At 43.1% G+C, this 14,504-nt stretch overlaps 1 protein-coding gene across 3 annotated transcripts; it reads left to right on the top strand.

Annotated features, from left to right (window-relative positions):
- Positions 1-329: 329 nt before the first annotated feature.
- Positions 330-14,192, top strand: p2rx7 (purinergic receptor P2X, ligand-gated ion channel, 7). Of its 3 annotated transcripts, none has more exons than XM_044195195.1 (13): positions 330-1,560; positions 2,216-2,363; positions 2,443-2,514; positions 2,746-2,818; positions 3,854-3,950; positions 5,449-5,529; positions 6,056-6,191; positions 7,181-7,317; positions 7,832-7,922; positions 9,002-9,067; positions 11,607-11,711; positions 11,884-11,991; positions 12,564-14,192. In XM_044195195.1, exons 1-13 carry the CDS (start codon positions 1,439-1,441, stop codon positions 13,068-13,070), a joined length of 1,743 nt encoding a protein of 580 aa, XP_044051130.1. In that variant the 5' UTR covers positions 330-1,438; the 3' UTR covers positions 13,071-14,192. The 3 variants fall into 3 exon arrangements, with proteins under 3 accessions (XP_044051130.1, XP_044051132.1, XP_044051131.1); XM_044195197.1 differs by having other exon boundaries at positions 12,542-12,703; XM_044195196.1 differs by having other exon boundaries at positions 12,396-12,703.
- Positions 14,193-14,504: the final 312 nt, after the last annotated feature.

Here is a 14,504-nt window from a genome sequence, read left to right as displayed (position 1 = left end):
AAAAAGAGAAATAAAATACACAAAAGCAATAAAATAAACAGTTCAGGTAAAATCAGGATCTGCTTTCAGATGAAAATGTGTTTTGAGACGAGACTTAAACGAAGACTCTGACTCAGACAGCCTCATGTCTTTGGGCAGGTTGTTCCAGATCCTCGGGGCCCTGATGGCAAAAGCTCTGTCCCCCTTAGTTTCCATCCTGGACTCAGGAACAGACAGAAGGTGAAGGTTCATAAGGGACTACAAGGTCTAAAATATAGTCTGGAGCCATGAAGAGCCTTAAAAGTAATCAACAAGATCTTAAAATCAGTCCTGAAACCAACAGGGAGCCGATGTAAAGAGGCTGAACCAGGTGTGATGTGGTCAGACCTCTCGGTCCTGGTTTACAGCCGAGTTCTGTACAGTCTGCAGTCGTGTCAGAGTTTTCTGATTAAGACGAGTGAACAGGCTGTTACAGCAAATCGAGGCGCGTAAACATCACGTCCTGGTTTCAGGAACTTGGATAAGCTCTCATCCTGTCTTTGGGAAATCTGGATATGCTACCTGGAGCAGAAACCAGGATACTGTGGCGTGTCAACACCTTATCCAGGTTTCTGAACCGTCTTCGTTGGTGCACATCGTGCTGGCTGAGGTGGTGAGAAATCGAGACACAGGATCAGGAACCTGGATACCGTCATGATCACGTGCACAGGGATGTCAGCAACCATGTTTTTCACGTTCCATGTAAACGCCATATCCAGAATATGATCAAAAACAGGCTCGTGCGCATGTAAACACTAATATCAACTGAGGTGGGTCCGTTATCACCTCTCACATCTCGTGGCCCTGTGTCTTTTAACCCTGTGCAGAGTCTGCTTGGTTCCTGGGTCTCAGGGCCAATAACTAATCCAACATCTGACTCATCAAAAGCAGATTTTCTTTCAAAAAGTCATCGAAAATTGATGAATGCCACGTGTTACTTTTAATTAATTGGAACCTTTTTGATTGTTTTGATCTTTTCTTGTTGCTGCTGTGCATTTGTGTCTGCTGCTTCTCCTGCAGAGCCGGATTATTTCCTGATCTTTGTATTTGGCTTGGTTTATTTTTTTGTCTTTTCTTGTTTTACTGATCCTGTGTGATTTTAAACTTTAAATTTGTTTTTACTGTTGCTGTTTGTGTGGAGAATAAAAAAAAGACTAGCAAACACTTTGTGGGATCCAAATAAATAAAGATGAAGTCGATTAAATCCTCTACAGTAAACTGTGTGTGTGTGTGTGTGTGTGTGTGTGTGTGTGTGTGTTGCAGTGATGATGTTGGAAGTGAGAGCAGCTGCAGGAGTCCGGACATGTGACCCTCCACACAGGAAGAAGAAGAAGAGTCAAGAAATGAGTCAGAGATTCCTCACAAAGAAAATCGGACTAAAAACCCAACAACAAAAACCAGCACCAGCAGGACCAGCACCATGCCGGGCTGCGGGGTTCTCGGTCTGTGTCAGTATGAAACCAACAAACTGGTCCGGATCCAGAGCGTCCGGCTGGGCTCCCTGAAGTGGAGCCTGAACGGATTCATTCTGCTGTTCATCTGGTGAGTGAACGCGTCTCTGTGCTCGGGGAGCGGCCCGAGAGAGTCCCGGTACCGCTGAAACCGGCTCACCGGTCGCTGCGGAGCAGCCGCGGCTGCACGAGGTGGGAAGTGCTCATTATAAAGCAGTCTGTTGGTGTTTCTGAGACTGAACCACCTCCTGAGGATATGTAACACAAGCAAATCCTTTTCTTTTTTTTTTAACTCTCGAGAGACAGATTAGTCGATTAATCCATTAGTCGAGCCACAGAAAATTAATCAATTAAACATTTAAGAAACTTTTTAAGCAAAAATGCTCAAAGATTCTGTCCTCAAGTGTCAGGATGTGCAGTTTTTATATCACCGTAAACTGAATATCTTTGGGGTTTTGGACAAAACAAGACATTTGAAGAAGTTACCTCTGACTTTTTCACTATTTTCTGACATTTTATTGACCAAATGATTAATTGAGAAAATGGCCTGCGGATTAATCGATCAGGAAAACGAGTCTTTAGTTGCAGCCCTGCACCTGGCTCGTTGTGCCTGACGTGGGTCAAGCCACTGTAGGCCGAGATGACGTCATCAGGGTGGTTTTACCCCCCTGCACGACTAACACACTGACCTTTAATGTGTAAAATCTGTGGAATTAGTTTGAAACAGTTTGCTGTTTATTTTGCAGCATCATGATGCTGTGGAACAGGAAGTACCAGGAGTTCGACCTGGTGGTGAGTTCTGTCACTACCAAGGTGAAGGGTGTAGCTCAGACCCACATGCTCGGGGTCGGGGACGTGGTCTGGGATGCGGTGGACTACAGCGGGCCCTCACAGGTAGGAGCTCGGCCCTCGGGGGTCCTCGGGGCCTTTGGCAAAGACCAGAATTTAAAGATGCTTTCTTTTTTCTTTTTAGGACAGAAACTCCTTCTTTGTGGTGACCAACGTCATTGTGACAGAGAAACAGAAGCAGGGAAAATGCCCAGAGGTGCTCTTTCATCATCATTTCACCAAATATAGATCATTATTATTATTATTATTATTATTATTATTATTATTATTATTATTATTATCACATTTTAAGTAGTTGAAGTAGTGTGATAACTGAGGTCCACCATCAGCGACAGCTGATCCACGTTCAAAGTTCTGCTAACGGTGCGGAGATTTAGGTGAAAAGTTAGCAGAACGTTCTTATTTTGCAGCAGTGTTTATGTTCCAGGTTCCCCTCAAAGGCAGACTGTGTCGGACTGATAAGGACTGTGAGAAAGGAGACTGGGATCAGTGGAGTCACGGTACGGTAGCATGCACACAGGAAACCAGGTGCTGTAGTATCCTGGGCCCTGTTCTTCAGATGTGACTAACATGCGAAATCCAGCTGCTCTGGATCTTTGAAAGCAGTTTGAGGACTGAGATCTTGAGTAACAGTGTGCTCTTATTTTGAAATACAGGCAAAAAATGAGAGAGTTGAAACCATGACCAGCATTCACGTGATTGGCAGAGTGCTGATCATGTGATTTGCAGGTACATGAGGTAGGAGTGTTGGGAACCCTCCCAGCATGCACTGGGGCGATAGATAAATTCATAAGTCTCATTTTCTGTCATTTAGTTCTGCATTGTGTTTCCACACTTTGATCCCTGTTGAACATTAGATATTCCCAGTGAGCGCGGCCAGGCTGCGAGTGCAGTTAATCATTAAATAAGATTCAGTGTTCAAATGACAAATTCCCATTTTAATGTTAAATTAAATGCCTTCAACAGAATCAGAATCTTTGAGCTGAGTTCACCCTAAAACGTCTTTGGCGTGGTCCAGCTGTCAGCGCGCTGCGCTGTTGCAGGTTTGGGCTTAATGACTTCCAGCTTCAAAAAATCCAGACTCATGTCAAATCATCAATATTGTCACCTGGATCACCCTGGATACTGTTAAATCCTCGCATGCATGCAGCACCTCATTTTGGAAAACTGCGGACTTATTTTAACTGCAGTGGTGATACAAGTCAGATATTTAGCTGTGCAGACTGGCTCATGTAGACTTGTAGAGGCTGCTTTGTGTGAGTTTCACTTATTTTGAATAGGAGAACGTTTTGTCTCACTGCTCTGCTGTCAGGGAGGTGGGCTGGTACCGGCGGACGCCTGTTTCCACAAGAAGCAGAGGAATTTCTCCTTCAGGTGTTACAGCTTCAGCCTGTAGTACAGCAACAGTACTGCTCTCCGCTCGATTTAAAGATTTGGGTTAAAGAAGATGACACTGTTCAGCGCCTCATCAGCTGCCGGTTATGACCGAATCAGTAGAGTTTAAATGCAGCACTGTGTGTTTTTTCCTTCTGCAGGGATTCAGACGGGATCATGTGTGAAGTTTGACGTGTTGAAGAAAACCTGTGAGGTTTCTGCGTGGTGTCCAATCGAAACCAAGACGAACCCTCCGAGGTAAACCCTGCTGTTTTTGTTCGGATCGTTTTGTGGCACCAACAGGTCAAATTTTAACTTAAACCTGCAATGACTGATTTTTTTTATTTTTTTGGCCACTTGGGGGCAGCGGAAACAAGGCGTGAACACAACACATCAGCACCTTTTTTAACTTGTGATCAAACAGCTGCTTATCTCCACCTGCAGCAGCTACAGAGTCACATGACGCTTCATCAGGAGGCGAGTTTGTGTCTCCTGATGGACGTCAGGCCGGTCTTCTCTCCGTCAGCTCTGTGTTTGGTCTCCAGCAGCTGCTGAGGGAAACATCTGGCCTCTTTAGCAGCTAGATGCTCCGCTATGTTCAGCAGCTGCTCTCTGACTGCTGTTTGCTGCTGAGCAGCTCGTGTACAGCGGCTTTTTACAGCTTTTTCTCTGAAAACAGCTGTAACCAAAACAGTATCGTTCAGGTCTAACAAACTCCCCTTAAAACCACTGCAATGCAACTGCAAAACTCCATTTTTTTTTTTAAAGTGTTTTAAATCCAGCATTGTTTACATCCATGTTTACTAACCCCCGTTAAAAGGTTTTTTTTGGGGGGCAGTTTTTCCTCATCCGACTCGAGGGTCCAAGCCCCTGGAGGCAGATTGGTGATAGTGGGCTGTATAAATAAAACTGACTTGACTTCTAGCTCGCAGTCTTCTTCTTCTTTATCTCTGCTGGTGCGTTGCAGCATGTCTTGGCATGTGACCGCCACCTGTTGATCAGTGGAACAGTGTGAAACCATCGCTGAGGTTAGTATGCGAAAGTACAGCTGAACAGAAAACAGCTTATCCAGACGGAAGCTGAGCATTTTGTGAAATGATTGATAAGAAAATGGCCACTGTACAGAGGATACGCCCTTTTGAGTTAGGTAGCAACATTATCTTTCCCCTGGAGCGGGGGGCAAACCGTAAACAAAGTTGTCCCTTTATTATTTTGAATTTGTCCATCGTGTTTTCTGGTGTGTAATGAGCTTCAGCAGACAGCTTGCTGCTTCAGTGTGGTTGCAGACTTAAACTGTATTTCAGTTTCACACTATATACTAACTGTACACAGTACGCACTGTGTACTGAACTTCCTAATATACTATTTTTGCAGTCAGTACACAAGAAATGTACATACTTGTTTTATACCAAGAGGAAATAACAGTACTGTCACCAATTAAGGCATTCCTGCAGATGATTCACTGCCGTCCGCAATTAATTTAATACATTTTTTGCTGTGAGTAGCTCCTCAGTTTCTTTTGTGCGTTGTATTGTGGGACAGTACACGCTCAAAAATCAGTTTTTAAAGTATACTTTGTTGTCACTTTTCCACTGTAAACACACTACATATTCAAAAGTTGCTTAGAACGAGTATTCAGTGTTGTTTTGGGATCTCACAGCCTCTCGTTCAGACGGAGGCGCAGTCGATTTCAGTCTGTTGCTGTTATTAAAATGCACTGTATTGACTGTAACAGTTTGAATTTCCCACGATGCAGGCCTGCTCTGCTGGCAGCCGCTGAGAACTTCACAGTCCTCATCAAAAACAACATCCGGTTCCCTGCGTTCAACTTCATCCGGTGAGGCTGCTTTATGACTGATGCTACTGAGGCTGTTTGAAACAGTTTCCTAACTTTATGCAGCCACAGCTGTGTGTGCACGGAAACACGTTTCACCTCAGTGGAAATGTACAAAATCTGTTTTTATTACTTATATAAACGTTTTGTGGATTAATTTCCGTGTAGTAATGCAGCTGCAGAGAGTCTGTCTGAGGACGCATTAAATAATTTTGCTTTGTTAATTTGTTAATTTTCACGGCCGTTATAGAAGGAGCTGTGTTTACTTCTATCACAAATCATGCAGTGTTTTCTGGCATTCAGCATGTTTTATCACATCACATTTGCATTTTATCATGGTGAAAATGAATATTTCCCTCTTATCAATTAAGAAAAGCCTATGAAACATTTAGAGCATCTTAGGACACTGAAGCTCTCAGCTGAAAACAGACTAATGACATTTCTAAAGGCTCTGCAGCTCTTCATCGCTTCTCTTCAGTGGGAGAGAAACTGACTTTCTGTGAGTATTAGAGTCTGCTTTGTCTTACAGAAGGAACATCCTCCCACAGATGAACGACGCCTACCTGAGGAGCTGTCAGAGAGGCAACGACTCGCTGTGTCCCATCTTCAGACTGGGAGACATCGTGCGAGAGGCCGGAGAAAAGTTCTCTGAAATGGCAGTAGAGGTGGAGTTACACCTTCAAGTGTTTCTCACAACCTGGGTCTTATTTTTGTATCACTCCGTTTATAATAACATTTCACAGACTAACTTCACTGCTGACATCTCAGGATGCAGCATCATTGCGAGACCAGCGCAGTTTCTCTTTTTTTTTTTTTTTGGGTTTCCCTCAGTGAGACGTTAGTTTGTCCTCAGCAGGAGATCAAGAAAAGCTGAAGTGAAACGACCAAAACAAGGAAGTGTTTCCACAGCAAACTGTCAGTATATTGTCAGTATAACAGTAGATATTAAAAATAAATGTCTTTTCCCAAGAAGAATTCCTCATTTTTGTTACGATAATTAATTAGCTGATGTTTCTTCGCGTAAAAATCTTTCATACCAAATCATTTTTGTCTCACTCCCTTTTTTTTTTTATGTATTCATTTCTTAACACAAGTGGAAAAAGTCTGTCAGTGTTGTAAGAATATTTCATCATCCTGCCAGTGAAAATGATGATTTTTAGTAAATCTGGGTTTTCCTCAGCAAAGTTTTCAGCGGTGGAATGTAACAAAGTACATTTAGAGACAAATATTGTACTTTTTACTTCACTACATTTATTTGCTAACTTTAGTTACTAGTTACCTTACAAACTATAAATCAACTAATAAATTATGATGTAGTATTAAGGGTAAGCTACCCAGCATTATATAAAGTAATTAAAATTAGCTCCACCTTTACCAACTGCAACATTAATGCATCAATACTTATGATCCAATAATGTGACGTATATGATTCTGAAATGGGCCGTTCTCAAACTTTAAGTATATTTGATGCTAAAACTTTTGTACTTAAGATTTTGAATGCAGGACTTTTACTTGTAACAGAATATTTCTACACTGTTATACTTTGACTTAAGTTAAAGATCTGAATACTTCTTCCACCACTGAGAGTTTTCCAGCTAAAAGACTCCTCCTAACCTTTTTGTGGTTAATAATCCATTTCCTCTGTTGCCCACAGGGGGGCGTCATCGGCATCCAGATCAAATGGGACTGCAACCTGGACCGGCTCATGCAGCGCTGCCTGCCCAAATACTCCTTCAGACGGCTGGACGAGAAAGAGAGCAACAAGACACTCTACCCCGGCCTCAACTTCAGGTGAGCGAGGGTCAAAGGTGAACTTTACCGTGTCCAGACACTGCGTGCACGTTCCTGATCTCTGGACAGTCGGGACCGTCACAGGAGCTCTGGTCATTTTTAGACTGAAGTTTGTGCTGATAGTGTGATGATCCATAACGTTTTTATGTCCACGAATTCACACGAAAACAATTAAGGCTTCAGTGTTTGTATTTCTGTTGGCATGGAAACAACATTTAGACCATCAAGAGGAAGGGGAAATCTGGCTCCTGAAGATGAAATAATAAACCCCGGCAGGTTTTTAGTCTGTTATAGACTGTGGTTGAGGAGGACAATGAATGCTGATGTGTAATAAAATGTCGGTGTATCAGTCTGTGAAAACACTGTGACCAGCCTCTGTTGAAGACAAGTCAGTTATACAAGTTACACAGAATGAAAGAAGCTGGATAATAATCCTGCTTCGTGTTAAAGGCTCCTCTGTCGCATCAAGCTGCAGTGTTTTTATTATCTATCGTATCCGCTGTCCTCTGATCAGGTATGCAAAGTACAACACGGTGAACGGAGTGGAGGAGCGAACGCTGTACAAAGCATTCGGCATCAGGTTTGAGGTCATGGTGTTCGGACAGGTGGGTTTGTTTTCCTCCCATTTTATTCTTCTTCTGTACATTCTCTGTGTTTCTGTAGTTTTTTTTTTTTTTTTTTCTTGTTGTCTGCTACATCACAGCCTCGTGTGGTCACAAGTGCTACAACTAGATTTTGGAAGGAGGAGGACAAACAGAACTGCACTGACCTCTGTGGGTCGCCCGCCCAGCGCCACAGCTGGGTGTGGTCAGGTGTGGTGTGTTGTACTTGTGACCAAACCGAAGGCAAAAGTCAGACAAAAGGCCGCGCACTGTCCTGATAATCAGCTCCCAGCAAATGCAACAGAGCAGCGTTTGGAGGTCTTCGTCAGGCGTCGCCAAATACACAACCCCCCCCTCATCGCTCAGTGGTTGCGTTCTGCATGATTGTGAGGTTTTCTATACACTGTAGTCGTATATTTAATATGTTCTTGTGTAATATTTTCTTAATTAGTTATTTCTATTTTTGCCCTTTCCCTTGTATGGGAGTGTCAGACTGCTGTTCAGCTCTGCTCTGATTGGTCCAGTCTGAGAGTAGATTGACTCTGAGTGATGAATGTGTTTGTGTTTGGGAGCTGATGATCAGGACAGCGTGCAGCCGCTGTTTTTTTTTTTTTTTTTTTTTTTTTTTTCCGGCACCCGTGGACGTCGTTTGGATGTGCTACACTCTGTTTGTCCTTGTGACCACACCCAGCTGCGATGCAACGTCGTACTATAGTGCAAAACTACATCACTGCTGCACGGGTTGTGGAAAAAGCACGTTGTCACCACTAGTGGGCAGTGCAAGGCAGGAGCCTGGGTGCAGTAAAAACATTTTTTATACTTAATATCTTTACACTTAACATTTAGGGCTTTGTGAAATTACATAATGTATATTTCCTAGTTTAGGCATCTATTTTTTGTTGTTGAGGAAATTGTCCAGGATGCCATATCTGATCAATAAAATAAAATACTGATTACTCATGCGAAATATCTGTTTGCACACAGGAAACCATCACCTCAGAATCTCGATACTTTTGTCTGTAACTCTGAAGGAGAATGTGGGAAATAAAAACAAACAAGTGACAGTTTGATCTGTTTTCCAGGCGGGAAGGTTCAGCTTCATCCAGCTCATCATCTACATCGGATCAACGCTGTCGTACTACGCTCTGGTGAGAGACCACACAGTGTCCATTCATGCACTCCTCCTCCATTAGTACCGAGCACAGTGGCAGCCAGTGTTAGAGGCCAGAGTGGGACTTTTAACGGTGGCTGCATCTGGACAAACTGAATGAATTTCACTAGAGACGAGCTGCATAGACTGAGTCTGTAAGAAGATGAAGATTAAAATGAAGAACTGTGACTGCAGCAGAAAACAAGTGACGTGTCTTTGAATAGTCTTCCACTGTGGACTATGGTGCATACAGCAGTGAGGGAATGTAACTACGTACATTTACGCAAGTACTCTACTTAAGTACAAATATGAGGCACTTGTACTTTACTTGAGTTTTTTCTTTTCCTGCCACTTTCTGCTTCTGCTGCGCTACACCTCAGAGGGAAATATTGTACTTTTTACTTCACTGCATTTATCTGACGGCTTTACTTTACAGATTAAGATTTTTACACACAAAACATATGAAGAGTTTATAAAATATGATGTTTTTGTTATAAATAAAACCGCCCCGAAGTTTATACAAGTACAGCTGCAACGATTAGTCGATGAATTAGTCGATTGACAGGAAATTAATCTGCAACTATTCTGATAATCATTGAAGTAATTTTTCCTGTAAATCACTTCCTGGCTGCAGCTTCTCAGATGTGCAGATTTGCTGCTTTTCCTCTGAATGACTGTAATAACTGTAATGTTTTGTTAATAACGTCGAGCTTTGGACTGAACACGGTGAAGACGTCACTTTGGGCTCGGGGTCGTCGTGACGGCGTTTCTCACTATTTTCACGAGTTTTCCGAACGAACGAACGATCGATCGATCAGCTGCAGCAGCAACATCCTGCTTTACATTAATGCACGAGGAATAATAATCTGATGATAGAATATATAACAGCACAGCAGCCACAGGGACGCTGCACTGCTTTAATACTTTAAGGACTTTTTCCTGATTACACTCACACACTTTTACTGAAGAAACATTTTCACTGCAGGACTTTTACTGGTAACGGAGTATTTTCACTGTGTGTGTTCGTACGTTTACTGCAGTAAAGGATGTGAGTCCTTCCTCCACCACTGCCATACAGTGATGAATCATAAGAGTGAAACCACGTTAGTAAGTCATGGAGGAGGAAGTGTCTGATGTAACTGACAGGTTTCAGTCTGGAGGTCGACATTACCTCTCACTACTGTCTGTGTCACTTATACCGGTTGTCACTGTGAGCAGAGACTCAAATCTTTCCTGAGAAACCACAGTATTATACTGAATTACGTTGAATAATTAGCAAATTAACATTAAAGCAATAGTTAGACATTTTGGGAAATGCGCTTACTCACTTTCTGGTGAAGAGAAGATTTTTAAAAATGAAACTGCAGGCGGTTTGTTTAGCGTAGCACACAAAGAGTGGAAACAGGGTGAAACAGCAAGAAGGCACATAGGGGAACTATGTTGAACTATTCCTTTTCTTTCACTTTGCTTTTTATTTTGAAACAACAAAACAGAGCATGTCAGGAGAGCAACGTACACACACAGTCAAATTAAATACACGCCTTTCTTATACTTCACATTCACAGTGACAGACAGTCTTCACCAATACAGCCTCCTGCGGGACACTCAACCAAAATAGGAGCAAAATATGCAAACTATTCCTAAAGTGTCAGTTTCACCACTCGCTCTCTCGTGCATGCCCACACATGCACACTTTCTAGTTACCTCTCACTCTTTTAGGGCTGTTGGGTAATTAACGTTTAAACATCTGTATCATTTAATTCATTTTCAGAGTCCAACCGTGGTCCAAAGGAGGGTCATCTGACACGCAGCGAAGCATTCAGATAGGCCGATGTACTGTAGGTCGGACTGGGATGTTACTGCAGCCAGAAAATTCAAAGGCGGGGGGGTGGTGGGGGGCAGGTCCTGGGTGAAGCTTAGGTCGGGTGAGCGAGCTGCAGTCAGTCAAGACAAACGCACCACAAAAAACATGAAAAAAATACCTGTTTTGAAGCCTTTAAAATTTTATTACTGAAACTATTATTTTCAAGATCAACACCTAGACGAGCATTAGAGAAGGTGATGAGAGCCCCCCCCCCCCAAAAAAAAACTTTGGACAGGAAACTGGGGGGTTCTCTCGGAGGCTAGAGGTTAGAGGAAGTGCAGCTAAAGACTCTTCAGACCGGCTTCAGCCAGCTGTGGTTGGTGCTGCTTGAAGTCTCCCGAGCAGCGGTCTGGAGAAAGCCAGACTCACCAAAGTTAGACCCTTTTTCCTCTCTCATAACTTTCCTTTTTCGAATTTCAATTTGAAATGCAACAGCTGACGCTGACCTTTTCACCACTACCACCATCACACAAAGAGCTGCGGCAGTACGTCTGGCGAAGTTCACCGACGTCAGAGTTCATCGCAAAAATTCAAACTCTTATTTCTCGCTGTGATTTGAGAACGCCAAAGTGCAAATTTAATCGGTTTATTTGAATAAAATAAAGCCATATTTGGTGTGTTTGCTGATGAAGTGACCGTCTCACGTGAAGCTCTGTGTGTCTTTTTCCTCCAGACGACCATGTTGATCGACTGGCTGATTGGAACCAGCTGTTACTCTGCAGAGGTCGGACAAAACTACTTCCAGAGGAAAGTGGAGTCGGTCCAAGACAAACAGAAGGTGATGAATGGTTTGATATGATCGACGATGTGATATTGTATGTTCGGTCGCTGTAAACCAGTTGTCAGACTTTTTAAAACAAACTATTTAATACAATCTAATAGCTTTTTCAAATCGCTGTACTCGGCTAGTTTCTGACCATTCTGAACATCGTGATGTGACTGTGTTGCAGTGCATCCTCTGTGTGTCCTACGTTGATGAGGACAACCTTCGACTGGTGAAGAGATCACAGAAGAAAAGTTTACAAGACGTCAAACCGACTTCTGTTGAGCCACGCACGGTAAACCTGCTGCAGAGAGGCTAGATCAGGGAAACAACACGTAGGAACGGTCCCTTTCTACTGATGAAATCCAGTGAAATTAAGACCTAAAATCTGTCACTCGCTCCAAGACATCAAATAAACTTTCGGGGTTGCATTAATGAGATTGATCTGAAACCAGATTTGAAGCATTATTGTAGTTTTGCAGATTCAGCATTAAGCTTTTCTATACTTTACATTTAAGGTGAATTACGCTGCTGGGCTGTTTTTTGTCTGAGCGCAAAGCAGGAAGTGGATTTTCTGTGTGACAACCTGGACAACACATTAAAACACACAACATACTTTTGTACTAGTATTAATGTATCAAATCCAAATTTGAAATGCAGATTTGTTTGACTTAATTCACCTCCATTGTATTGTGGTAGAGACTGTATCTCTAAACCTGGACAAAAACAACTAACTGCACAGGTAGATACCACTAGAGGTAAGTGAGGAAATATGTTTTGTGGTTTAGGTGAATTTCATGCGTAAAAAGTGTAAATTACAGCCTCACTCTTGTCATTGATTTCAGTGACGTGTTCTTGTCCTGACAGGACGACGCAGGACATCTGAGAGCCGTTCTCTGTCTGCTACAGCCGGGCGTAGGCGTGGGTCGTGATGCTCAGCCTCCCCTCGACAATAAACCCGACCCGAACCACAAACCCCGTCGTCCAGCCTGGTGTAAGTGCGAGCGCTGCGGTCCCTCCTCCCTCCCTCAGGAGGAGCTGTGCTGCCGGCGGAGCGGCGGCGCCTGCATCACCTCGTCTCCTCTGTTCGAGCAGCTCGTGTTGCGTCGCTCCCTGCTGGAGGCCGTCCTTCTGTACCAGGACCCTCTGTCTCCGCCCGCTGATCAAGGCCAGACGGCCGCCCTGCGTCACTGCGCCTACAGACAGTACATCAGCTGGAGGTTTGGGGTCCCACCCAACGACACCCACCCTGCCATCCCCAGCTGCTGTGTGTGGAGAGTCAGGGAGGCGTACCCGAGCCCGGACGGACAGTACAGCGGCTTCAGACCTGCCAGGATGGCGTCCATGAAGGCCTGCGCTAACGGAGAGCTGTGAGAGGAGTGTTACAGAGCAGAGACCCCCCCCCCCCGCTGACTGACCTACTAATAGTGTTCTTATGTTAAATCTGCCTTTACAAAGCAAAAAAAAAATGCAATAACTTTACTCAAATGTGCAGAAAATTAAAATAAGTCAGTTTTTGTCAGCTTGCGTTCGGTCAGCAGGGGAAAAACCTCACTGAGTCAATAATTCACTGCATTTTCTAAGATCACATGTCAAGTCATTTGGCTGCTCAGTAAAAAATATCTATGGAGCAATTTTTCTCTGTTTCACTCCCTTTTTAAGCAGCTTTTTGCTTTTTATGGGGCAGACATATCATTTTTAACATCACTAACACGATCAGACAAAGGATTTCTCCTGCCAGGAATGTGTTCGCCTCCGTCACATCATATGGAAAGATTAAGAGTTTTGTTCCTACAGGCGATAGAAAGAAATAAACAACTCTATTTCAAACCGCAAACAGGTCATGACAAAAACTTTTAGTTCACTGTGTTGAAGACCTGATTTGAACAGCTAATAATGATCCAATAACAACATAAAGCTCACTGATTGCAGTAACTTGCTTGTTTTAGGGGGCGTTACCTGCTGGAACTGTTTCTTGCAGAATAAAAGTCGTCATAGTGAAGTTGCCAGGATCTTCTATACAGAGACCAACACCCAAATCTGTTTTCACAGCCGGAGGCACTGCACAGAAGTCCTGGGCAGATGGATAAACTGTTTGTCCTGAAGCCGTTACAGCTTCCCCCCTAAAACCACAAATGGTCGTTAACTCGCCGTAAAACAGCAAAACTTTTTCACACTTTGGCTTTTGTACAGATTAAACAAACGAAGTGTTCATCGGTGATCTTTAGAGGTGCTGATAGGTGGAGTTTGTTACCTACGGACACAGCCGATCTAGCTCTTTACCCCTGTTTCCAGTTTTTATGCTAAGCTAAGCTAACCGGCTGCTGGCTGCAGCTTCATATTTACTGTACGGACACGAGAGCGGTATTAATCTTCTGGTTTCACTCTGCAGGAAAGAGAATAAATGCATTTTCCAAAATGATGCACAGACATGAGATTAATACCAATCTTCTGGTTTCACTCTTGGCAAGAAAAGAGAATAAACCTATTTCTAAACGTGTTGAACTATTCCTTTAAACCTTTCCTCATCATTTAGTGGGTTTGAAACATTATTATTGTTATTATTATTATTATTATTATTATTATTATTATTATTATACAGCAGTACTCAAAGTCTGCTTCAGAGAGCTCAAGCAGCTGCTCTGGCTGAGAAAAGAGAAAACACCTCTAGCGATCCAAAATAAGTACACACGTCTCCAGACGAAGATAAGAAGCTTCATTTATCACAGTTCTGTTCTTTTATTTCAGTGATAGCAGGAGGAGGTGGTCCTACACCATAATCTACACCATAACCATAATCCCTGCTGT

The sequence above is a fragment of the Siniperca chuatsi genome, linkage group LG5 (genome assembly GCF_020085105.1).
Source record: "Siniperca chuatsi isolate FFG_IHB_CAS linkage group LG5, ASM2008510v1, whole genome shotgun sequence".
In the NCBI taxonomy this organism is placed as follows: domain Eukaryota; kingdom Metazoa; phylum Chordata; class Actinopteri; order Centrarchiformes; family Sinipercidae; genus Siniperca; species Siniperca chuatsi.
The sequence above is the reverse complement of the archived record's forward strand: the minus strand, read 5'-3'. Positions and strand labels throughout refer to the sequence as shown.